This window comes from Chenopodium quinoa, unplaced genomic scaffold, assembly GCF_001683475.1.
Source record: "Chenopodium quinoa cultivar QQ74 unplaced genomic scaffold, ASM168347v1, whole genome shotgun sequence".
Lineage (NCBI taxonomy): Eukaryota > Viridiplantae > Streptophyta > Magnoliopsida > Caryophyllales > Amaranthaceae > Chenopodium > Chenopodium quinoa.
Genome location: NW_018743574.1, coordinates 4,918,409 through 4,944,840, shown reverse-complemented (window position 1 = coordinate 4,944,840; position 26,432 = coordinate 4,918,409). Strand labels below are relative to the sequence as shown.

The window sequence follows — 26,432 nt, the reverse complement described above, 5'->3', positions numbered from 1 at the left end:
AAAATTTACAATGCTGTATAATTGTGTTTTAGTAGATGTGAATAAGAAAGAACTATAAAAAATTAATGTGATTAGGGACAACCCATCACTAAGATGTTTAGCAGTTTAGTTCATTTTATTTGTTTGAACTCTTTTTATTAGTTTTAGCTATCTCTCTCTAATTTTTAGGGTTTAGGGAGGATTAACCTCTATAATTAGGGTTTTAGAGTGAGAAAGTGAGAGATCTTCAATGGTAGATCTTGGTTACTGAAGATTTAAGAGCACTACTTATACTGAAGTCTTTCATCATCAATCAATGAGCAAATTTTTACAATCTTGCCTTCTCTTCTCTATTTTGTTTATTGTTTTTGATTATTTCCTTAGTTGTTTGTATTTTTTATTAAAAAGTAGTATTCGTATTTTTTTTTTAAAAAAAATAGCTACTCGTATTTTATTTAAGTTAAAATAAAATGAACCAAACAAATCAAAGCAATTAGTTTTTGTGTTTCGAGGTACTCTTCAAAATAGTGTCCATGACCTAGGAGGCTAGGAATCTAGGATTGAAGTCCGTTTAATGTCATTGCAAAAATTGTTGGGGGGCAATTTTGCATAAACTAGGGTTGATATAAAAGCAAAAATCACCTGTGTTCAATCTTTCACCCTTGATTAACTTTAACTTTCTACTCCGTACTTTATTCCAAACAAGCAGCAGAGAATGGAGGGACTGAAGAAACTGGAAGAAATACAGAGGATGCTGATATTCATGGATTCCCAACACTTCATCTCTCCAACACCCACTTCTTCTCTCTCTGATTCCCACCGTTTTCTCGCTCAATTTCTCCTCTTTCTGGTAATTCACTCTCCCTTTCGTACCAAGTACTTTATTTATTTATTTAATTTTTTTGCAATCTACTTTCTTAATTTGCAATACTAATGAACAATAATTCGTGAAATTCCATGTCTTTTTTATGATTTAGATTGAACCCAGTGGAAAACTGAGTATTGACGACAAATGTAGCTTAATTTCCCAACATTTACCTAAGGTGATCAATCTATGTTTAATCTGTTAATTATGCATTTATTCGTTTCTAATTTGTGATACGTATTGTTTTCTTGGTTGTAATTCTACATTTATTGCGTAGATTTCGCCGTCATTTCTTGAGAATGCATTGGTAGTTTTGCCTGGTGAGAATAATCAAAACCTTGGATTTTTAGTTTGTTGAGAAGACTCTTTTGGGTTTTACCCAATACCCACCATTGTAGTTGGAGAGTGTTTATGGTTAAGTTGTACCTCGTGGTTATTGCAGGTGAACAGACGGGTGGTTTGGGTGATCCACTGTCTGTTGACTTGGTTAAGGAGGATATTGGTGATGGCAGCCGTGGTTCAGGATCGAATGCAGTCTGTGAAGACATGGCTTTAATTGGGTTGGATGCTATGCAACGAGCTAATTCCACACTTGAAGACTTTGTGAGTGATTCTATATTCCTCAAAAGCATGTTACTTGATCACATTGCGACTCAGCAATGGTTGAGATTGTTAATTGGAATTGTGGATGTTGTTTAACTGTTTAGATAGTTTAATATGTATTTTGATGATCCCTACTTACCATTGTCTTGAGGTTACTATACTTATCATGCTGCTCTGCATGCTATTTGACACGGTTTTTCATTTCATCCTCAGTAGCTATTGGATATCCAACGTCAACATAGCTATGGGCACTAGTACATTCCAATTTATATGAGAAACATGCAAAATCTTCAGAAAAGCTTCTTATTCCTAGACTTGCATCCATATTTTAGTTAAACTTTACTAGCCTGGTTAATTTATGTAGGTTGTTTGTACTAAAAAGTGATTCTTGTCTATTAATGCTGGTGGATGTTCTTGTTGTTTATTTTATCTAGTAAAAGAAGACCTTGTCAGTCTGTCAAACTCTATGATGGTAACATTCTTAATTTTTTTTTTTTTGGCAGTGTAGATCTTACTTTATGTTTCATGGGATGGATCTGAACAGGCCAGAATCCATATTCAAATATTTACCTGTGCTTTCTTTCGTTGAAAGCTATATCTACCAGGTATGGAGATTTATTGTTTGTCTTGTAACTAGCATCTAAAGGAAATTTTATTGAACTAGTTCGGGGGCCATCTGGTTCTCTTCTAGGGATTTTCAGAAAAAAAAAATCTTATCCTACTAAATAAAGGGAAAAAGATTGCAATAGCCATTCACCAGTATGTAGATTGTAGATTAGGTAATGACTAAAGCTGTCAATTCAGGTAAACGGGACAGGGTTGGGTCGGGTCAACTCGGGTCAGGTCAATTCGGATTAATTCAATAACCTATGCGGGTCGGGTTTGGGTTAAGTCATGCTTGAGTCGGGTCACGTCGGGTCATACTTCTTATCGGGTTTGGGTCGAGTTTAGGTCGGGTTAATAACAGGTCGGGTTACATTCGAGTCGGGTGAATAATAGGTCGGGTTTAATTTGGGTTTTCACGCGTTAAAACGGGTTAGGGTAATTCTCGTGTTCGAGTCGGGTTCAAATCAAGTCAATAATTTGCGATTTAGAATCAGGTCGGGTCATTCTCGGGTTTAAGTCGGGTTCGATTCAAGTCAATAATTTACGGATTATAATCAGGTCGGGTCATTTTCAAGTCGGGTCATTCTCGGGTTCAAGTCGGGTTCGGTTCAAGTCAATAATTTGCGGGTTATAATAAGGTTGGGTCATTTCCAAGTCGGGTCATTCTCGGATTCAAGTCGGGTTATGTTCAAGTCGATAATTTGCAGGTTACAATAGGTCATATTCGGGTTCAACTAACTATAAATAAATAATTATCATTTTTATCAAGCTAAATATCTCCTTTGACTATAATACGTATGGCAATATATTAGGGAACTATAGACTATAATTTAAGAAGATAATTATCTCCTTTGACCATACAACAATTATATACTATATTTAAATCTTAAATTTGAGGATGATGCTCCTTTCTTTTGCTGCGTGGACCAACTTGGTCTCTCTAGACAAAATGCTTTTATCAACAATAATAAGGTGGTATAAATTGCATTTAAGGTGATTTGAAATCGGGAACAATTAGGGTTGAATTTAGGTTGGGTCAATAACAAGTCGTGTTGATTTCGAATTAGGGTTGAATTCAGGTCGGGTCAATAACAAGTCGGGTTGAATTTGGATCAGGTTAATAACAAGTCGGGTTGATTTCGGGTCGAATTTGTAACATGTTGGGTTAATTTCGGGTCGGGTTAGGAACGGGTCGGGTTGAATTCAGGTCAGGTTAGTAACAATTCGGGTTAAATTCGGGTTTTGACGGGTTGAAACAGATTTGGGTCAATTTCGGTTCAAATCGGGTTCGGTGCAAGTTAATTAAATTGGCCGTTGTAAATCGGTAAATCGGTGCAAGTTGTAAACAAGTAAATTGGCCGTTTAAAGGCAAATTGGATGGTTTCACCCACCCAATTGGACTCCCGGAGGGTATTAGGGACCATGAAAAACATTTCGACAATTTTTATTGCGGGCGAAAAAAAGTCAAAAAATTTCCAAAATAAAAGGCTAATGTCCACGCTTTTTGAGATATTTTGGAGATTTCAGGGCTCGGTGACGCAAAATCTTGAGATCTTAGGGAATACATTTGGGGGTCATATAATGCCGTTTAGAACCATATCTGATCATTAAATGTTGTCATAGATGTTCGTGGTAGGCTTGAGTTAATGAAATTGGTGCAAGTAAGTTGTAAACCGATAAATTGGTCGTTTAAACTTTAAAGGCAAATTGGATGGTTTCACCCACCCAATTAAACTCTCGGAGGGTATTAGGGACCATGGTAAACATTTCGACAATTTTTATTTAAAGCGAAAAAAAGTCAAAAAATTCAAAAATCGAAGGCTCATCCACGTTTTTTGAGAATTTTTGGAGTATTCGGGGCCCAGTGTCGAAAAGTTTTGAAATTTTAGGAAATACATCTCGGTGTCATATAATGTCGTTTTAACCCAAATATGATCATTATTTGTTTTCATAAATGTCTGTGGTAGGTTTGAATTAATGAAATCGGTGCAAGTTGTAATTGGTAAATTGGTCGTTTAAAGGCAAATTGGATGTTCCACCCACCCAATTGGACTCCTGGAGGGTATTAAAGACAATGGTAAACATTTCGTCAATTTTTATATTCGGGCGAAAAGAAGTGAAAACATTCCAAAATTAAAGGGTAATATCTATGTTTTTTGAGAAATTTTGGAGGTTTCGGAACCTGGTGTCACTACAAGAAAAACAATTTTGGGCAACAAAAATTATCGTCGCCCTAACTTGGTTATTCGTCGCCCATTAGTTTGGGCAACGAACTTCAACTCGTCGTGGGCTCGTCGCCATAGGGTCGACGCCCATTCATGTTTGGGCGACGTGCTTTCATTTAGTTGCACAAAGTAGGGCATGGGCGTCAGATTATGTTGTTGCCGAAGTTATACCTTTGTGCTACGAATCTTGCTTGTCGTTGCCTTTGTTATTGCTTTTTGGGCAACAACTACAGTATTTCGTCGCCCAAACGTTAAATTGTGACATGGCATACATAGATATGGGCAACAATTATGTCGTCGCCCAAACTAATTTGTGCAACGACTTATTATATCTGTTGCCCAATTTTAAAATACAGCGCCAATTTTAAATCTGAATATTCGTTGGATTTTATCCCAAATCATTGCATGGGCAACGATTTATGTTTGATTATGTTGTTGCCCAAATCATTGCATGGGCAACAAGTTATGTGTGACTATGTTGTTTCCCAATTACAATATTGGGCAATGACTTTATTGTTGTTGTCTTACTAATTTTTTACCGTTCTCCTGCACTCTTTCATATAATATATATCAATATAGTATTCATTGGACAATAGTTCATAATAGCTCACAATTTCAATACAATTGCATTTCATCGTTCATAAAAAACTGAAAGATCATCAAAAAGTACTACGACTTTCTCCAAGTTCAACTGATGGTCCGAAGGTAATCAAAATTACAACTAAATTTAAAATTTTCTACTAAGAAACAAGTACTATGATCGCACTAAGTTAAATTTATCAATCCCTAGAAATTACTACCTGTAATAAGAGAAAATATATTCAAAATATACATCTTATTCCTTGGCTTGTCATGAAAATATCACGATCATTTGTTCCTGTAAAACAATATTCCAAAATTAGATACACGATTTAAAAAGATACAATAAAATAGAATTAAAGCTACAAAATATTGCTTCTTTCAGCACATTAAAGGGAGGTCATATTTTTACATATCTTTACAAAAATCTTGATAAATGCATTTTGAAATAATATAAACTCACAATTGTGAAATTTGTCAAATTTAGGAGCAATCACCTCTCCATGTATCAAGTCATAATTAGCATTTTTTTTTCTAATGAATGCTAAATGGTTTGATATGTAATGCATGTTTGTTCTTTGTCAACTAGAGAAATTTGACATTAATAATAATGTATGCTTCCTACACTTGCAATGTAAATCATCTACATATCAGATATACACACATCAAGCTTAGTGAATACACTGCTGCACGTGGAAAAAGCTCCTAAAACTATTGCAGCAGAGTTGTGGCAGCAGTGCAGCAGCAACAGCAGCGTTGCGGCAGCAGTGCAGCAGCAACAGCAGCGTTGCGGCAGCACTGCAGCAGCAACAGCAGCGTTGCGGCAGCACTGCAGCTGCAACAGCAGCGTTGCGGCAGCACCACAGCAACAACTGCTGCATTGCGTTCCTTCCACAGACAGCTGTGTTGCGGCATCCCCACATCGTTGCAGAAGCATTGCAGCAACATCGAGCAGCGTTGAGGCAGCAACCCAAATTTGATCACAGTACATATAAACCAGAAACAGTTAAGTTTCCTATACGGAAGACAATGCAACCTAAATTTGATCACAGTACATTATGATCTAACTTTATAACTCATTGGCCTAAATAAATTAAATCATTTGTGAAAAAATTGCATACCTCATTTCCTCAAACATTTTTAGCATATCTTCTCTTAGTTTATTTTCACGTTCAATGGCTTCCTTGTTCATTCTTGAAAATTCTGCTTTGAGCTCCTCATTTGATGCTTTGAGCTCCTCATTTGATGCTTTAAGTTGTTCATTAGATTCTCTGAGCTCTTCATTTGACGCACTTAGTGTGTGAACTTGAGTAGAGAGTTGAACCCTATCCATATCATCTCCTTGGATTCTAACTTTTGTAGGTGGTCGAGCTCCAGGACCAAGTCCTCTCACATATCCAGATTTAGGTTTTAATACCTTCATATAAGCATCTTTAACACTCAGTGTGTCCTCACCATGTTCTGTGATTTCAGTTTCGTGAAGCCTTTTGAGTTCTTCATAGTTCTTTTCAGCATTTGGTTCCCAAATAGTACTTCCATCCTTTTTTATATGCCTATTCAATGAAATCAGCCCAAAAAATTATGCATATTAAGTATGAGATAAGGCTAATGTAGGCATAACTATTTAAATAGTAACATGAAAGACAGAACAACAGTATTATTCCTGGGCAATTTCCTTGTAATCTCACATACTTTTTTGTCTTCTCATATAATCTCACATAGATGGGATCTTGTTGCACTTCAGCATGTTCAGATGACCCTTCGACTTGATTGGCAACAATTTGTGGCTCGATAATCTACGTATGAAAAAAATACACACCATGTCATAGAATTTACAATAAATAATGTCTTACTTTTTGTAGTAAAAGGCCAAAACTACACACCATATCATAGAAAATTCTTGCTGTGGACTTTGCACCATTAGCCGGTGTTTCAGTTAACTTCAGTTTATTTGCTGTGTTCACTTTGCTAATGGCCTACAAGTTGAGCCGGCAAGTTAATGTAGTATAATTGCAAAAATATTTAGCAGATTAGCAATAAATTAAACAAAGGAAGCACATTACCTCTTGTTTTGGGGAACTCCAATACTCATAAACCAACCAATCCCACTGTATCGGATCAATAGTTGAAGGTCTATTGTCTCTAGCCTCTGCCTTTGTTTTGCCTCTATAGTATTTTTCTTTGAGTCTAAACCTCCAATGCCTATATAATATAGAACATTGAAAGCTCAATGCATCAGTCGCGTCCGCACCACCAATCTTTTCAGGTAAATTGTATTTTGCCTAGTAAATCATCAAGTTAAAAATAAAAATAAATCTGACAGAACATATCATTATTAATAAAAATAAATCTGACAGAACATATCATTATTAAGCTAATCTACAGGAAGTACAACAAGGCTGTGGGGTGTGGTCAGGCAGGGGGACTGACTTCCCGAAGCAGCTGGCTTCGCCCACCTGAAGGTTGCTTGAAGGTAAACACTGATGCAGCTATTATAGGGTACGGGGTGGGCCTTGGTGCTGTTATACGTGATGATAGGGGGCGTTTGATTGCTGTTGCAGTGAAGAGATATCAAGGTGATTTTTCTGTCAAGCTGGCCGAGGCCCTTGCTGCTAGGATGGGGCTGCTATTAGCTAAGTCTCTATCCCTTACTAAAGTCGAGTTGGAAGGGGATGCAAGTGCTGTTATTACTGCTGTTAAGCAACAGAAGGTTGGCAGATCAACATAAGGTAATGTTGTTGCACATTATGCTGCTATGATCCCTCCCCCTAGTGGGTCGGAGTTTGTTTTTCTTGACTCTTTTCCCCAAGGAATATTAGCCTTGGCGGATGTTGATTTGGTTTGATTAATAATATTCCCGACTTGCTTTTAAAAAAAAAGCTAATTATCTAACTATATATAACTTTTATAATTGAATTATATATACTTTGACTCACCAAAATCTTGTCATATAAACTTTTCTTCGCATCAGGATCCATTTTAGCCTAATTCCTGTGACAAAAAGAAAATATTAAAATCATAATCATCCACATACACATTAAGAAATGGAAATGATAAAAGGTAATTTTATCAAGTGTAATAGGCATACAATGCATTCAAAGGACAAAACTCTTCCACCCAATTGCTACAATCACATATGAACTCATTTGCCTTTTCACCAACCACACGTCGAAGCTCATCCATAAAAGTTAACGTAATCTTTTCTTCTGGATTTCTTGCTCTTTTGGAAGCATATTTTAAACCCCTAGTAGGGCCACGCCTCTTACGATCAGGGAATTTTTGTCGAAGCTCAGCTTTGTCAATCCTTCGCTTTTCACGATAAGTCAACCTTGATGGTGGTTGTTGAATCTCATTTTCTTGTTGATCTTGTTCTGATGAAGTTGGAATTATTGACATTTTCCTATAAAAAAATCAATAATTAAATAAATTATGAGCAACATGTAATGAGATGGTTCTCCATTCAGAGCAACATAAAATGTAGTTCAAAGGAAGTGACTTATGAGCATGAAACTAACTGGTAACATTGTAGAGATCATTTTCTCAAAGATAACAAGCACAAATCATGAAAAAAGTTGTTAGGAAACATGGTTTATACTTGTCTATATGCATACTATTATGTGAGTTAATGAATACTGCCTTGCAAAAATAAAAAATTTGGCCAATAAACAAGCAATATTCATGTTAACTCACTGAAAGAGCATTTTAATTCCTACATGTTAAGCTAGAATTGAGGAGAAAACACATATTACCTACTGTTGATCCAGCCCCTTTATATCTTGCAAAAACCAACCAGTTAGTTAACTAAAACAAACTCCTTAATTAGCCACTTCTTCACCTATATCGAATTCAATATATACTATTTAGAATCACCAAGCTCATTGCTTAAATCTTTTATCATCCATTAGCATAAGTGAACTAAAACATAATCTAAATTATTAAAGCAACAATTAGAAAAGTTACAGTTAGCTACTACTTACTCTGCACAAATACATAAACAAAAACAGAAAATTAGTTAAATCAAGAGGTTATAGACATTATAACTAAAGCAAAAGCTTTGAGCATATTTAATTATTTAACTAGTTTCAAATATATAAATAAATGACTCTTTCATATGCTAAGTACGTTATTCACTAGAACTATCACTGTCATCATCATTGTCTTCGAGGTCATCGTTAAGAGCCTGCAATGTAGATTCCATATTAGACAATTCTTCCTCCTCTTCTTCTTCTTCTTCCTCCTCTTCCTCTTCATCCTCATTAATGAAATCATCTCCTTGGTTGATATTAGCGTACACCACTTCATTTTCAACATCATCCCTAACTATATTAATGTCTTCATCATTTTCATTTTCATAGTTAGTAACCGGTGGAGCCACATGATCCCATAATGATTCGCTTTCATGAGTATCTTCATTATTAGGGAAATCAAAGAAGTTTCGTGGATTTGCCTTAATTACATATCTCCAATCTGTATCATTATGAGCAGTCACATAGAAAACTTGTTCAATTTGAGAAGCTAAAGCGAATGACTCATTGGTTCTTAACCTCCGAGTAACATTGATAAGCACTGCTTCTAAATTGTCTTTTTTAATCCCTTTCCCGTCACTAAACACGTCAAACCACTTACACTTAAACAAAACAACTTTGGGACTTGTTCGATTTTTTAAGGCACCATACTCTAACACAATAACCTCCTCTAAAATCCCATAAAAATTCTTTTCTCCACTTTCCTCATCGCCTCTAACCACCACACCACTATATTGAGTTTTTCGATTTCTTTGCCGTTTTTTGGTGTGAAATCTAAATCCATTAATGATATATCCATCATAAGTCACAACACGTTTCATGGGTCCTCTTGCTAAACAAAATAACTCTTCGGTAATCCTTACATCCCCATCTTTCCACAGCTTAATAATCTATATTTCACAATAAGTAATAAAGAAAACAATCAAGAAAAGAGAAAAAAATATATAATAGGAAAAAAAAGGGTGTGCTCACTTACCCTATTCTCAAACCACTTGTAAAAGTCAATCTTTGGAAGACTCGTATCAATTAGATACTCACTAACCAAAGAAATTAAGGAACTAATAGTTAGTTAATTGTATATATTTTTAATAAAAAAAAAATTCAAATCAATCACATCATAACACTAACTTTAAGAAAGGTTGTGCTTCGTCACAATTTTTTAGAACATAAAGGTGAGCTTCTTTCCATTCATCAAAAGCCAGTTGCTTTATATTTATCTTCCCTAAAGACTTGCCCATTTTAGAAAAAACGGACAGGGTATGGAGTTGTTGATGATCGATATCGTCATTTCGATCTAGACGGTTAAATTGCGTCTCAATCTTAGAAATATATCTTGAGCAAAATGTTAGACATTCCATTTTTATGTACCCATTAGCAATTGAAGCTTCAGGGTGAGCTTTGTTCCGTACATATGATTTAAATGTCCTCATCGCCCTTTTTAAAAAAAAACTTAGTTATAATCTATATAAGTATTTATTTATATATAAAACCTATTTTTTTATATAAATAAAACCTTACCTTTCAAAACGATACATCCATCGATAATGTACTGGGCTGGCAATCCTAGCCTCAGTGGCCAAGTGAATTGGAAGATGTATCATCACATCAAAAAATGTAGGAACGAATATACGTTCTAACTTGCACAAGGTGATTGCGATATTTGATTCCATTCGCTCTAAGTCGGAAACCTTCAAAGTTTTTGAGCATAATTGCTTGAAAAATAAACTGAGCTCCCTTAAAGGCTCCAACACTTTCTCATCTATGACACCCTTAAAGGCAGGGGTAAGCAAATCTCGCATGAAAACATGGAAGTCATGAGTTTTCATTCCCATGATCTTTCCATCTTGTAAAGATGTACACCGCGATATATTTGAACCATATGCATCAGGAAAAGCTAAGTTAGACAAAAAGGTGACTATTTTTCTTTGTTCATTCAAAGTTAGGTTGTATGTTGCTGGAGGGATTTTATATTTTTTATCTCCTAAATGCTTGGCACGTAATTGACTATGCATCATCATATCATCTAAGTCCAATCGCGCATTTAAGGTGTCTTTATTCTTCCCTGATAAATCAAGTAGTGTGCCTAATATACTTTCACAAACATTTTTTTCTATATGCATAACATCTAAGTTGTGTTGCACTAAAAGATGACTCCAATATGGCAATTGAAAGAAAACACTTATTTTTTTCCATTGATGCACAATGTATTGTTCGCCTCTCTTTCGTTTTCTGGTAACACCTTTTCCAAATTCCACATTTGAATAGCCACTCAATTGCTCTAAAACATCATGTCCTGTAAGTGGAGTAGGAGAAGGACCCCGTTCAACTTTTCCACCAAACAAATTCCTATTACGTCTCTATTTGTGATCTAAAAACACTCTGTTATCCATATAACAATATTTGCGCCCATGTTTTAACCAAGCTGATCTTGTATCTTTATGACAATTAGGGCATGCACGTTCTCCTTTAGTACTCCAACCAGAGAGATTAGCGAAAGTCACTAATAGTCCACAACAACACTGCTCGCATATTAAATGTCTCTTTGGCATGAGTATCAAAAGTTTTTACCCCTGTCTCCCACAATTCCTTTAGTTCATCAATTAGAGGTTGCAAAAAAACATCTATATCATTTCCCAGAGATTTGGGACCGGGAATTAGCAAAGATAATATCATGTTATCACTTTTCATGCACATCCAAGGAGGTAAGTTAGATGGAACTAACATCACTGGCCAAATGTTATATCTGCTACTCATGCTAGCACCGGGATTAAAGCCATCACTTGCCAAACCCAAGCGTTTGTTACGAGCATCAGCAGCAAAGTCTGGATATATTTTATCCAAGGACTTCCATGCTTCTGAATCAGCTGGGTGTCTCATTACCTTGATCTTTTGAGCATTCATCCTTATGCCATCGCATGTCCTTTGCTAACTTCGAGGAGACAAACATCCTTTGCAACCTTGGAATGAGAGGAAAATGACGTAAAACTAATTGAGGAATTTGAGTTTTCTTTTCAGCAACACCCTCGTCTTCGTCACCAGAAGACACATCACCACCTTGCACAACGTTTTCCTTCCATCTAGGAGTCAAGCATTTAGGGCATTTTTCTTCATTTGCAAACTCCTTGCGATACAAAATGCAATGGTTAACACATGCATCGATCTTTACATAATCCAATCCTAATGCTTTTGTATATTTTTTTGATTCATAAGAATTAGATGGAAATTTTTTATCATGATTAAACGCCCTATGTAATGTATTCAATAACATTGAAAAAGACTTATCACTCCACTTGTTGCTAACTTTAATGTGTAGTAATGTGATAAGAAACTCTAATCTCTTAAATGTCTTGCACCCTGGATATAATTCGGCCTCCATGTCTTCGAGCAATGTCATTAACTCTTTACTAGGAGTTTCATCATTGCCACTACTAGAACCAAACTCCATGGCGTTACCACCATCACTATGAACCTCATAAGTTGTACTATTATTCCATGCATTTGTGGCATCAAAAACCAATGGAGCCATGTCATCAAATGGTATATCACCATCATCGTCATTATCTGAGGCCTCTATCGTGTTATCATCTTCATTATTAACATCTAGCCCACCACTTTCTCCGTGACTCACCCATGGGTTATAACTAATATCTATACCATATACTAGTAAGTGGAATTGCATAGTTTTTTCGATCATGGGCCAAACTCAATCTACAGTTTAAACAAGGACATTTCAACAAGGTGTCATCATTTTTTTCCCTATAAGCAAACTTTAAAAACTCGTCGACTCCTGCTTTATACTCTGGTTTTCGTCTATCCTTTATACCATTGTGGTTCATCCAAGTTCGATCTCTATTCATTCTTGAAATTTAAAATAAAAGATAGTCCGTAACAGCATAATAGCAAAAAAAAATAGTTAGTTAAAAAATCAAAAAAAAGCTTATAGGTTAAAAACAATCAAATTATGCCAATTTAATCACCTCCACTTCCGAAAAAATATCAAAGTATAGCTAATGCTTAGGATTTTTGTGTTATCCTAAAAATCTAAAATACAAAGTACCATTCTTCTTTATATTTTCTTTTAGGCCTACTATTTTACATACTGATAGCTTTTTGTAGTCAAAATTTTAATAATAAATTATAAAAACAAGGAACAAAAAAAATTAGTCATCTACAAGTTAATAATAAGAACTATCCATCCACACAAACTAATTATTAATCCATATCCTAAGCACATCAATTAATAAGAACTATCCATCTACATAAACTAATTATTAATCCATATATTAAGCACACCAATTAAGTCAAAAAGTGTATACACAATTACACATATCATATGCAAAGAAGCTTCTTTATTATATCATTTTTCTTACATTAATTTGGCCAAGGCATACTACTGGATAAATTTCATCAAAACATATCTCTTAAAGCAATAAGTTCAGGTACTATTCAAATCATATAGCTGCACAAAATTGATAATAATTAAGCTAGTACTCATCAAAGTAACATACTCAAAATTCAACCCGTATATATATATATATATATATATATATATATATATATATATATATATATATATATATATATATATAGAAGTATAATACAATCAAAAGCAATCAAATAAAAAAACACCAACCTGAATATTGGTAGCTTGATCAAGAAACACTAATGTTCAGATCTTCTTTGAAGCTCCTAAGCTCCTGAACAAAAGGGGTAATAGAAGGATCTTTACAATTAAGCAAAAAAATTAATTAGTTTGTGGTTCATTATAGTCAGGTTTTTATTTGCACATGAGTTAATCAGAATGAAAGTCAATATTTATCATACTCTATTGATTCTGCTCACTCATATTACATGGGTAGTTCAAATAAAGATTCTAGTTTGCCATATTTTAAAATAAGACATGTTCTCTTATAATTGAATCTCTCTATATGTAGTCAATTCACTCATGTAATAATTAGAATGTTAAGTTCTATATTGTAAATCTGTAACAAACTAATAACAACTGAAATTATAAAAAATCAGACCCGATAGAAAACCACTTATCAAAGTAATTAAACTAATATCATTGTCCTTCAACATCCTAAATACAATATAATTCTCACTGAATATTAAGCGAGCTAATATCCTCTAATATGCTATCTAATAATTGATATTACACGAGCAATTATAATTCAATCAGATTCTGGGTTAATCTTACCCAACTAAGAATCCTTACAATTTCTTGGGACAAATCTGTCATCTGAGCTTCTTACATCACGCCGAACAAAATCAGGGAAATTAACCAAAACTAATAGCGTCATTGATCTAAATTGGGAAAATTAGAAGCATAGAATATTTTCAAGAACAAATTTTGCATTTCATTATTGAAACAAAACTCGAATGTCACTCGATTAATATAGAAAAGAACAATTATTTTGCATCAAAATCTTTTTTTTTTTTTCAGAAAACAAAATTCGATTGATATTTACCACTATATAACTGACCCGTTAAGAGGATGCGTTGAAGCCGTTGTTATCGCCTCCCTTAACCACCGCCGGACCACCTATGAAATTAACAAACAAATTAGGGTTTGACAAAATTACAAACTAGAAAGTAATATTGAGAAAGGAAAAACTTGGATTTAGATATTGTATCAAGAAACACAATTGACCAAAAACACGCAAAAACTATGGCTCTTCAATGGCTTTTAATATTTGTTAAAGGGAAGAACTAAAGTAATGAAATTGATGATGTACGGAGTTTAATATTTGAAGTTTTGGTATATTTGGGATTTTTATTAAGCGGGTTTTATTTCCGCCCAGTTTTAATTGATGGGCAACGACATTAAACATCCTTTTCAGCCCAATTTAATTGGTTTGGGCAATGGGTTAAGTTATTTTGTCGCCCAGTCATATTAATGGGCAACTATCAATAATTTCGTGGCCCATTTATGAATAAGGGCAACGCAAATCTTGGTCGTCACCTGTTATTGTACATTGGGTGAAAAAATTTACCTCGTGGTCCATAATTAGATGTTTGGGCGACTATTAATTTTGTCGCCCATAAATTATTAATCCGTTGCCCAAAATTGTTTTTCTTGTAGTGTGTCGCAAAGCCTTAAGATTTTAGGGGATACATCTCGGGTTCGTATAATGCCGTTTGGAACCATATATGATCATTATATGTTGTCATAAATGTTTGTGGTAGGCTTGAGTTAATGAAATTGGCGCAAGTTGTAAACTGGTAAATTGGCCGTTTAAAAGCAAATTGGATGGTTCTTCCCACCCATTTGGACTAATGGTGGATATTAGAGACCATGGTAAACATTTCGATAATTTTTATTTAAGGGATAAAAAAAAGTCGAAAAATCCAAAAATTGGCGGCTATTATCTACGTTTTTGAGAATTTTTGGAGTAATTGGGGCTCGGTGTCAAAAAGTTTTGAAATTCTAGGGAATACATTTCGGGGTAATATAATGTCGTTTGGAACCATATATGATCATTTTTTGTTGTCATAACTCATAAATGTTCGTGGTAAGCTTGAATTAATGAAATCGGTGCAAGTTGTATACCGGTAAATTGGTTGTTTAAAGGCTAATTGGATGTTCCACCCACCCAATTGGACTCCCGGAAGGTATTAGGGATCATGGTAAATATTTCGGCAATTTTTATATTCGGGCGAAAAAAAAAGTCAAAAAATTCCAAAATTGAAGCCTAATATCCACGCTTTTTAAGAAATTTTAGAGGTTTAGGGGCCTGTTGTCGAAAAGCCTTAAGAATTTAGGGGATAAATCTAGAGTCATATAATGCCGTCTAGAACCATAAATGATCATTATATGTTGTCATAAATGTTCGTGGTAGGTTTGAGTTAATGAAATTGGCGCAAGTTGTGAACCGGTAAATTGGTCGTTTAAAGGCAAATTGGATGGTTACACCCACTTAATTGGAGTCCCGAATGGTATTAGAGACCATGGTAAACAATTCGGCAATTTTTATTTAAAGCGAAAAAAAGTCAAAAAATTCAAAAATTGAAGGCTATGATCAACGTTTTTTGAGAATTTTTGGAGTATTCGGGGCCTGGTGTTGAAAATATTTGAAATTCAAGGAAATACATCTCGGGGTCATATAATGTCGTTTTAACACAAATGTGATCATTATTTGTTGTAATAAATGTTCGTGGTAGACTTGATTTAATGAAATTAGTACAAATTGTAAACCGGTAAATTAGTCGTTTAAAGGCAAATTGGATGTTCCACCCACCCAATTAGACTCCTGGAGGGTATTAGGGACCATAGTAAAAACTTCGGCAATTTTTATATTCGGGCGAAAAAAAAGTAAAAAAATTCCAAAATTGAAGACTAATATCTATGTTGTTTGAAAAATTTTGGAGGTTTTGGAACCCGGTGTCGTAAAGCCTTTAGATATTAGGGGATACATCTCGGGTTCTAATAATGTCGTTTGGAACCATATATGATCATTATATGTTGTCATAAATGTTGGTGGTAGGCTTGAGTTAATGAAATTCAAAAATTGAAGGCTATTATCTACGTTTTTTGAGAATTTTTGGAGTATTCGAGGCCCAGTGTCAAAAAGTTTTTAAATTCTAGGGAATACATCTTGGGGTCATATAATGTCGTTTGCACTATATATTATCATTATTTGTTGTCATAAATATTCGTGGTAGGCTTGAATTAATGAAATCGGTGCAAGTTGTAAGCCGGTAAATTGGTCGTTTAAAGGCAAATTAGAAGGTTCCACCCACCCAATTGGACTCCCGAAAGGTATTAGAGACCAGGTTAGACGTTTCATCAATTTTTATATTCGGGCGAAAAAAAGTCAAAAAATTCCAAAATTGGCTAATATCCACGTTTTTTGAGAAATATTGAAGGTTTCGGGGCCTTTTGTCTAAAAGCCTTGAGAATTTAGGAGATACATCTTAAGGTCATATAATGTCGTTTAGAACCATAAATGATCATCATATGTTGTCATAAATGTTCGTTGTAGGCTTGAATTAATGAAATCGGTGAGAGTTGTAAATCAGTAAACTAGCCGTTTAAAGGCAAATTGGATGGCTCCACCTACCCAATTGGATTTCCAGAGGGTATTAGGGACTATGGTAAACATTTCGACAATTTTTATTTCTAGGCAAAAAAAAGTCAAAAAAATAAAAAAATTGAAGGTTAATCTTCACAATTTTTGAGAAATTTTGGAGTCTTCGGAGCCCGGTGTCTAAAAGTCTTGAAATTCTAGGGAATACAACTCGGGGTCATATAATGTCGTTTGAAACCATATATGATCATTATTTGTTGTCATAAATGTACGTGGTAGGCTTGAGTTAATGAAATCGGCGCAAGTTGTAAACCGGTAAATTGGTCATTTAAAAGCAAATTGGATGGTTCCATCCAGCCAATTGGATTCCCGGAGGGTATAAAGGATCATGGTAAACATTTCGGCAATTTTTATTTAAAGGCGAAAAGGAAGTAAAAAAATCCAAAAATTGAAGGCTATTATCCACGTTTTTTGAGAATTTTTGAAGTAATAGGGGCCCGGTGTCAAAAAGTTTTGAAATTCTAGGGAATACATCTCCGAGTTATATAATATCGTTTGGAACCATATATGATCATTATTTGTTGTCATAAATGTTCGTCGTAGGCTTGAATTAATGAAATCAATACAAATTGTAAACCGGTAAATTTGTCGTTTAAAGGCCAATTCGATGGTTCCACCCACCCAATCAGACTTTCGGGAAGATATTAGGGACCATAGTAAACATTTCGACATTTTTTATATCCGGGCGAAAAAAAGTCAAAAAATTTCAAAATTGTAGTCTAATATTCACGCTTTTTGAGAAATTTTGGAGGTTTCGGGGCCTGTTGTCGAAAAGCCTTTAGAATTTAGGGGATGCATCTCAGAGTCGTATAATGCCTTTTAGAACCATAAATGATCATTATATGTTGTCATAAACATTTCAACACTTTTTATATCTGGGGAAAAAAAGTCAAAAAATTCCAAAATTGTAGTCTAATATCCATGTTTTTTGAGAAATTTTGGAGTTTCGGGGCCTGTTGTCTAAAAGCCTTAAGAATTTAGGGGATACATCTTAGAGTCATATAATGCCTTTTAGAACCATAAATGATCATTATATGTTGTCATAAATGTTCGTGGTAGGCTTAATTTAATGAAATCGGGGAGAGTTGTAATTCGGTAAATTGGCCGTTTAAATGCAAATTGTATGGTTCCACCCACCCAATTGGACTCCCGGAGGGTATTAGGGACCATGTTAAACATTTCGGCAATTTTTATATGTTGTCATAAATGTTTGTGGTAGGCTTGAATTAATGAAATTGGTGTAAGTTGTAAACTCATAAATTGGTCGTTTAAAGGCAAATTAGATGGTTCCACCCATCCTATTGGAATCCCGAAGGGTATTAGGGATTATGGTAAACATTTCGGCAATTTCTATTTCCGGGCGAAAAAAATCAAAAATTCCTAATTGAAAGCTAATATCTACGTTTTTTTGAGAAATTTTGGAGGTTTTGGAACCCGGTGTCGAAAAGCCTTTAGATTTTAGGGGATACATCTCGGGTTCATATAATGTCGTTTGGAACCATATATGATCATTATATGTTGTCATAAATGTTTGTGGTAAGCTTGAGCTAATGAAATTGGCGCAAGTTGTGTACCGGTAAATTGGTTGTTTAAAGGCAAATTGGATGGTTCCACCCACTTAATTGGACTTCCGAAAGATATTAGAGACCATGGTAAACATTTCGACAATTTTTATTTAAAGCGTAAAAAGAGGTCAAAAAATTCAAAAATTGAAGGCTATTATCGACTTTTTTTGAGAATTTTTAGAGTATTCGGGGCCTGGTGTCGAAAAGTTTTGAAATTCTAGGAAATACATTTGGGGGTCATATAATGTCGTTTTAACACAAATGTGATCATTATTTGTTGTCATAAATGTTCGTGATAGGCTTGAATTAATGAAATCGGTGCAAATTATAAACCGGTAAATTGGTTGTTTAAAGGAAAATTGGATGTTCTACCCATCCAATTGGACACCCGGAGGATATTAGGGACCATGGTAAACATTTCGGCAATTTTTTTATTCGTGGTAAAAAAAGTCAAAAAAATTCGGAAATTGAAGGCTATATCTACGTTTTTTGAGAAATTTTGGAGGTTTTGGAACCCGGTGTCGAAAAACCTTTAGATTTTAGGGGATACATCTCGGGTTCATATAATGCCATTTAGAACCATATATGATCATTATATGTTGTCATAAATGTTCGTGGTAGGTTTGAGTTAATGATATTGGTGCAAGTTGTAAACCGGTAAATTGGTCGTTTATAGACAAATTGGATGGTTCCACCCACCCAATTGGACTCCCGTAGGATATTATAGACCATGGTAAACATTTCGGCAATTTTTATTAACGAGCGAAAAAAAAGTCGAAAAATTCAAAAATTAAAGACTATTATCCACGTTTTTTTGAGAATTTTTGTAGTATTCGGAGCCGGGTGTCGAAAAGTTTTGAAATTCAAGGAAATACATCTTGTGGACATATAATGTCGTTTTAACCCAAATGTGATCATTATTTGTTGTCATAAATGTTCGTGGTAGGCTTGAATTAATGAAATCGGTGCAAATAGTAAACCGGTAAATTGGTCGTTTAAAGGCAAATTGGATGTTCCACCCACCCAATTGGACTTCCGAAGGGTATTAGAGACCGTGGTAAACATTTCGACAATTTTTATATTCGGGCGAAAAAAAATCAAAAAATTCAATAATTGAAGACTAATATCTACGTTTTTTGAGAAATTTTGGAGGTCTTGGAACCCGGTGTCGTAAAGCCTTTAGATTTTAGGGGATGCATCTCGGGTTCTAATAATGCTGTTTGGAACCATATATGATCATTATATGTTGTTATAAATGCGGTAAATTAGCCATTTAAAGGCAAATTGGATGGGTCCACGGTTCCACCCACCCAATTGGACTCCCGGAGGATAATAAGGACCATGGTAAACATTTCGGCAAATTTTATTTACGGGCGAAAAAAAAGTCAAAAAAAATTTAAAAATTGAAGACTAATATCCACGCTTTTTGAGAATTTTTAAAGCATTCTGGGCCCGGTGTCGAAAAGTCTTGTAATTCCAGGGAATACATCTCGGGGTCATATAATGTCGTTTGGAACCATATATGATCATTATTTTTTGTCATAAATGTTCGTGGTAGGCTTGAATTAATGAAATCGGTGCAAGTTGTAAACCAGTAAATTGCTCGTTTAAAGGCAAATTGGATGTTCCCCCCATCCAATTGGACTCTCGGAGGATATTAGGGATCATGGTAAACATTTCGGCAATTTTTATTTTTGGGCGAAAAAAAGTCGAAAAATTCCAAAATTGAAGGTTAATATCCACGCTTTTAGAGAAATTTCGATTGTTTTAGTCCTGGTGTGACGTAAAGCATTGAGATTTTAGGAGATATATCTCAGGGTCAAATAATGCCGTTTGGAACCATATATGATCATTATATGTTGTCATAAATATCGTGGTAGGCTTGAGTTAATGAAATCGGTGCAAGTCTATGTTACTTGGACTCGGAAGAAGTGTCAAATTAGACACGGGTGTCCAAGCATCGGACTCGCTCATTTTCTTGAAAAAAAATTGTGATTTTAGTTAAAAATGAAGTGTCCAAGTGTCGGTGTCGGTATCAGACAAGTGTCGTGTCGACACGGACACGTGAGGTAAATGAAAGAGTCCGAGTAACATAGTTGCAAGTTGTAAACTTGTAAATTGGTTGTTTAAAGGAAAATTGGATGGTTTCACACACCCAATTGGACTCCCGGAGGGTATTAGAGATCATGGTAAACATTTCGGCAATTTTCATTTACGAGCGAAAAAAAGTAAAAAAAATTCAAAAATTGAAGGCTATTATCCATTTGTTTTGAGAATTTTTGAAGTATTCGACAGTCGGTGTCGAAAAGTCTTGTAATTTTAGGGAATACATCTTGGGGTCATATAATGTAGTTTGGAACCATATATGATCATTATTTGTTGTCATAAATGTTTGTTGTAGGCTTGAATTAATGAAATCGGTGCAAGTTGTAAACCGGTAAATTGGTCCTTTAAAGGCAAATTGGATGTTCCACCCACCCAATTGGACTTCTGGAGGTTATTATGAACCATGGTAAACATTTCGACAATTTTTATAGTCGGGCGAAAAAAAGTCTAAAACTTCCAAAATTGAAGTCTAATATCCACGCATTTTGAGAAACTTCGATTGTTTCGGTCCCGGTGTCGTAAAGCATTGAGATTTTAGGGGATATATCTCGGGGTCATATTATGCCGTTTGGAACCATATATGATCATTATATGTTGTCACAAGTGTTCGTGGTAGGGCTGAGTTAATGAAATCGGTGCAAGTTGTAAACTCGTAAATTGGTCGTTTAAAGGCAAATTGGATAATTCCACCCTGTCAATTGGACTCTTGGGGGGTATTAGGGACTATGGTAAACATCTCGGGAATTTTTATTTCCGGGTGAAAAATATCAAAAAATTCCAAAATTGAATGCTAATATCCATGCTTTTTGAGAAATTTTGGAGGTTTCGCGTTTAGGTCGGTAAGAGGTAGTCGATTCAACTTGGGTTGGATTAATTCGGATTAATTCCGTAACCTATACGGGTCGGGTTTTGGTTGGGTCATGTTTGAGTCGGGTCACATCGGGTCATATTTCTTATTGGTTTTGGGTCGGGTTTAGGTCGGGATAATAACCGGTCGGATGAACAATAGGTCGGGTTTAATTTGGGTTTTCACGGGTTAAAACGGGTTAGGGTAATTTTCGGGTTCGAGTTGGGTTCGGTTCAAGTCAATAATTTTAGTTAGAATCAGGTCGGGTCATTTTCCGGTTTTAGTCGAGTTCGGTTCAAGTCAATAATTTGCGGGTTATAATCAGGTCGAGTCATTTTCATGTCGGGTAATTCTCGGGTTCAAGTTGGGTTCGGTTCAAGTCAATAATTTGCGGGTTATAATCAGGTTGGGTCATTTCCAAGTCGGGTCATTCTCGGATTTAAGTCGGGTTATGTTGAAGTCAATAATTTGCAGGTTACAATCAGGTCGGGTCATTTCCAAGTCAGCTCATATTCGGGTTCAACTAATTATAAATAAATAATTTTCATTTTTATCAAGCTAATTTTTTCCTTTGACTATAATATATATGGAAATATACTAGGAAACTATAGTCTATAATTTAGGAAGATAATTATCTCCTTTGACCATACAACAAATATATACTATATTTAATTGTTAAATTTGAGGATGATGCTCCTTTCTTTTGCTGGCATGGACCGACTTGGTCTCCCTAGACAAAATGCTTTGATCAACAATAATAAGGTGGTCTAAATCACATTTAAGGTGATTTGAAATCGGGTCAGGAACAATTTGGGTTGAATTTAGGTTGGGTCAATAACAAGTCGTATTGATTTCGAGTCGGGTTAATAACAGATCGGGTTGAATTTTTAGGTCGGGATAGTAATAGGTCTGGTAAAATTCGGGTCAGGTCAATAACAAGTCGGGTTGAATTTGGGTCAGGTTAATAACAAGTCGGGCTGATTTCGAATCGGGTTTGTAATAGGTTGGGTTAAATTCGGGTCGGGTTAGGAACAAGTCGAGTTGAATTCAGGTCAAGTTAGTAACAATTCGGGTTTTGACGGGTTAAAACAGGTTTGGGTCAATTTCGGTTCAAGTCGGGTTTGGTTGAGGTCAATAATTTACGGGTTACATTCGGGTCAGGTCATCTCTAGGTCAGTTCATGTTCGGGTTCGGGTCTCACATACTCGGGTCAACTTGGGTCTAGGGTTGGTTTCAGGTCGGGTTTGGGTCACCATTTTTTCGGGTTCAGAAGGTTCGATTAATAATCGGCTTTGAGTCGGTATTTCGGGTCGGATCAACTTTTGACAACTCTAGTAACGACGGGTGCTAAGATGTTAAGTATGATGATTACTATCTCAGTCTGGATTTTAGCCTTTAAGATGTCTTTTGTTGAACAGTTGGACACTTTGAATGAGAAGATGGTCGATTTTACTGTAAGCAAAGTGGCTGTTCGAGATGGAAGATTTGATAAAGTAAGCTGAACATATCTTGCTTTTATAGATTCTTCTTGGACATGTTTATATGAGGCTGAGGTGTTTTTCTGAGTCTTGTTTGTATCCAGGAAGCATATTCTACCTTGGCGTGCAGGTTTAATAAAGATTTTGAGTCAGATACAATCCGGCCACTTACGGTTCTACTTCAGTGTAATGGGCTGCTGACAAAGAGGTTTAACTTATCGCATTTGTTACATGTCAACGTTGACTATTTTTTATTGTTTAGAAAACATCCTAAACAACTTTCTACTTTTTCAAGCATGCAGAATTAGAGAAGAACTGAAAAATGGAGAGGAATACTGGGCTTTAGAAAGGAGGCTTTGTGGTGCTTCAGAACAAGATGAGGTTTAAAAATGTTACCTTGTATATTTGCTTCCAGATTTTCACCTTGTATAAATATTAAACTGTAAATGTACTTGTCAATTGTTTTTTGCTCCGATTCAAGTTCCTCATCGTTGATAAATCTTGAAATCAAATTTGTAACTGTCTGTTTGTGTATGGTGATTGAAGATGAGAGTGTCTTGTTTATTGAAGAACATTTACTAAGTAGACTTTTCCCCTTGTGAATTGAGTGTGGATGTATCACTCATTGTTCATATATCCATTGGGATGAGGATTCATCAGTGCAATTTTTTTACTGACTGCATTTAATTCTTTAGAAGTTTGTAAATATTTAATTTGCCAAATATATGCGTTGTTATTGACTTAAATTTATTTTCAGATTTCAATCGAAGATGCATTGAGGGCTATTCAACTCAAATCTTTTGATTATCGGGTTTTGAATCTTCTTTTGTATCAGCTGCAGGGAGAAGAGGTATTTCCTTCCTTTGCAAGGTGTTTATCTCATATTCCTCCTTGCACTTCATTAAGTGGAGAATCTTTCTAGGGGAAGGAAATCGAAGATGGTGTTATTTGGTTCAATGAAGGTGTCTTTTTGTTTATATGACTTTGTGGGGTTTAGGATTCTTGCAACTACTGTAGCTAAATTTTGCCTCTCATTTCAAATTTCCAACCAGGCCGCCAAACTCTATTCGAGTTTTAGTGGTTTCTGGCCCTTTTGCATGTTTTGCTAGTTTGCGTGCTTCGTCTCCTCTGCATTGCTGACTGCTTGTTTCCGGTCTATTTTACATGTTTTTTCTGTGATGTGGCTTACTTTTAAATTTATTTTTAAATGTAATTAGTTTCATTTTTATACATTTTTAGTTTTTATAATCAGTAATTAGTATTTGTCGTTCTGCATCTTAAATGCTCTCTTGGATGGTCATAATAAGTAGTCTCCATACTCTAGACTATCTTTGTGTGCTGATAACTGCTTTTATGACGTGAACTTTGCATGCTTGCTGGAAACTGCTTGTGAACGGTGCACTATAATATATTCTTATTGGAGGTCCAAAACAATGTGCTTCTGCAAACTACTGATTTCTTGTTTATTGACTACTTTCCCTCCCTGTTTAATGGAGAGTAGATTTTCCAAAGATGTGTCACCCAATGTGTCTTGTTTCACTTTGCTTTTTGAAGTGTATTCACAATGGGTCTTCACTGCTCTGAGGCTGATAATTTCTATTTTCAATTTCAATGAAGGTTAATGATCTTCATATGGAATTCTTGACTATCTCTGAATTTCTAGTGGAGGTATCCGATGATCTGTAAGTAACTTACCTTTTATATTTTTTATACATCTTTATGATGATGTCTGTAATGGAAAAACCTTTACATGCTGTTTGATTAACATTATCTACTGATGGATTTGGAATTATGATGCATCAGGTTCGACTATGAGGTCAGCTTACAAGCAAAGTCTTTTGAAAATATAATTTCTGCTTCAAGGTTTCCTGTTCTTAACATGTGGTTTTTTGTCCAGGAGGATGTGCTGGAGAATAATTTCAATATATTGCGCATGTTTGTTAGAATATATGGCGCTTCTGTAGCCCCAACCATGCTGGTGAGTTGTGCCATAATGTTGGCGCACATAATAGAGTTAAGACTTTGCTTTTTCTACTTAATATAACTTCGATGGACCAAAAACATTAGGTAAGATCTATAATTTCATGTAAGTTCAAATAATGGTCTGTCTGGTGAAAATAACAAAGCCCAAGTCCTGCTGCTTAAGCTGATACCATAATTAATTCAAAAATTATGTAAAAATTGATAAAAGTCTAGTGATTTTTAAGGATTGCAGTGTCTTCACTGTCATATGGCTCATCTAGATAATATTTCATAGGTTCTTGTGAATTCAATATTAAATTATTATTTATTTTTGTTTGTTTGTTGGGGGGGGGGGGTTGTCTGGTTGTTTCAGTACAAATGATTAAATTAGTTTGAGCTCTGATGCTTATCTGTGATCATCTGTTTGGAAATATGGATATCTGACTTCTTAGGCTAAAAGTATAGCTGAGGCTGAAGAGAAGTACGAGAAGCTGTCAAAAGCTTTGGATCCCAAGCTTTATGCAAGCTACCAAAAAAGATGTGAAGAAGCCACCAGAGAAGGTAGAATTGTTTTCTGGGTGTTATTATTATTATCTCAGGATGACAGAAATTTGTATACTTTTCTTCCTGCCAAATTTTTTTTGTCGTTGAGGTATTTTGTCTGGTGATTCAGGTGGGAAGATTTCTGGATATTCTCTTGGATCATGGACTATACCACCTCTTATAGTGGACGAGGAGCTATATAGATCTAGCATGCAAGATTCTTCTTAATTACTGCTCTTGGATGCTACTGATTGACAGTAACTCCAGCTGTTTTGGAAATTGACGCATAGCTTCCCTGGGAATGTTGTTGTGTCTGTATTTCCCATGGCTGAAATGATGATGCTGATGAAAACGCTGTAACTCTGCATTATTGCTTGCTTGAGGATGTTAGGCTGAACACTGTCATGAAGTTGCTTGCTTGAGGTAACCATCAACATTCCTATAAGACAATCCTATCAGCCATTTGGGGATCATCTCGTTGTGTAATCAGTAGCTTAACTTTTTGTAACGTCAGTGTAGATTTTGCAGTGTATTAGGTAAGATTCGTGGCGCGGTATTTATAGTGTAAATCATATGTAACATGATTTGTGTATCACACAAATCAGTGTGTGGGACATGATAATTGACCTATTACATGAAGTACTATGACTGACTACATTGTGTAAATAGAGTTAGTAGTTACTGTGATAATATGCTGAGTTTGGCCTTTGACTTTTAAATTTTGGCCTGGTAAATCTCCAGGAAGTCACAAGTTTGTTTACAGTGATTATACGGTGTTGTGTTTATCAAAAGTTGTTTACTTAATGGAGTTTTTTCTAGTGTTTAATTTGATGTTGTTGGGATACTATAGTGTTGCAATGTATCACTTTTATAAAATTTCTTCTACTTCTAAAGATCCATATGAATAAGGCAAGCTTTCAAGTCATTTATAGGTAAGCTCTAACGATTCAAGTCGAGTTTAA

General features: G+C 35.2%; 2 protein-coding genes across 11 annotated transcripts; one reads left to right on the top strand and one right to left on the bottom strand.

Moving 5' to 3' along the window:
- The first annotated feature begins 516 nt into the window (after positions 1-516).
- On the top strand, positions 517-26,242 carry LOC110682231. Of its 2 annotated transcripts, XM_021858505.1 has the most exons (14): positions 517-829; positions 957-1,022; positions 1,122-1,164; positions 1,287-1,447; positions 1,951-2,052; positions 22,906-22,980; positions 23,070-23,173; positions 23,268-23,346; positions 23,723-23,815; positions 24,583-24,647; positions 24,769-24,781; positions 24,863-24,943; positions 25,380-25,488; positions 25,601-26,242. In XM_021858505.1, exons 1-14 carry the CDS (start codon positions 695-697, stop codon positions 25,696-25,698), a joined length of 1,224 nt encoding a protein of 407 aa, XP_021714197.1. In that variant the 5' UTR covers positions 517-694; the 3' UTR covers positions 25,699-26,242. The 2 variants fall into 2 exon arrangements, with proteins under 2 accessions (XP_021714197.1, XP_021714196.1); XM_021858504.1 differs by having other exon boundaries at positions 24,769-24,943.
- Positions 4,845-14,651, bottom strand: LOC110682232 (bifunctional lysine-specific demethylase and histidyl-hydroxylase NO66-like). Of its 9 annotated transcripts, none has more exons than XM_021858511.1 (10): positions 14,533-14,651; positions 14,351-14,424; positions 13,516-13,579; positions 7,946-8,257; positions 7,794-7,848; positions 6,921-7,139; positions 6,741-6,833; positions 6,550-6,653; positions 5,979-6,410; positions 5,292-5,758 (listed from the first exon to the last, which is right to left on the bottom strand). In XM_021858511.1, the coding sequence occupies exons 5-10, from the start codon at positions 7,833-7,835 to the stop codon at positions 5,569-5,571; spliced, it is 1,080 nt and encodes a 359-aa protein (XP_021714203.1). In that variant the 5' UTR covers positions 7,836-7,848; positions 7,946-8,257; positions 13,516-13,579; positions 14,351-14,424; positions 14,533-14,651; the 3' UTR covers positions 5,292-5,568. The 9 variants fall into 9 exon arrangements, with proteins under 9 accessions (XP_021714206.1, XP_021714203.1, XP_021714202.1 ...); XM_021858510.1 differs by having other exon boundaries at positions 14,366-14,424; XM_021858514.1 differs by lacking the exon at positions 5,292-5,758 and adding an exon at positions 4,845-5,155 and having other exon boundaries at positions 14,366-14,647.
- Positions 26,243-26,432: the final 190 nt, after the last annotated feature.

What these genes read in the sequence shown, in the direction of transcription:
- LOC110682231 (XM_021858504.1), top strand. Translation starts at nt 695, where the DNA reads ATGGAGGGACTGAAGAAACTGGAAGAAATACAGAGGATGCTGATATTC. An exon ending in TTTCCCAACATTTACCTAAG is followed by an intron (nt 1,023 to 1,121) that starts GTGATCAATCTA and finishes TTTATTGCGTAG; the next exon opens with ATTTCGCCGTCATTTCTTGA. An exon ending in ATTCCACACTTGAAGACTTT is followed by an intron (nt 1,448 to 1,950) that starts GTGAGTGATTCT and finishes TTTTTTTGGCAG; the next exon opens with TGTAGATCTTACTTTATGTT.
- LOC110682232 (XM_021858507.1), bottom strand. Translation starts at nt 7,835, where the DNA reads ATGGATCCTGATGCGAAGAAAAGTTTATATGACAAGATTTTG. An exon ending in GTTTATATGACAAGATTTTG is followed by an intron (nt 7,140 to 7,793) that starts GTGAGTCAAAGT and finishes ATGATTTACTAG; the next exon opens with GCAAAATACAATTTACCTGA. An exon ending in CAAGAATTTTCTATGATATG is followed by an intron (nt 6,654 to 6,740) that starts GTGTGTAGTTTT and finishes TTTCATACGTAG; the next exon opens with ATTATCGAGCCACAAATTGT.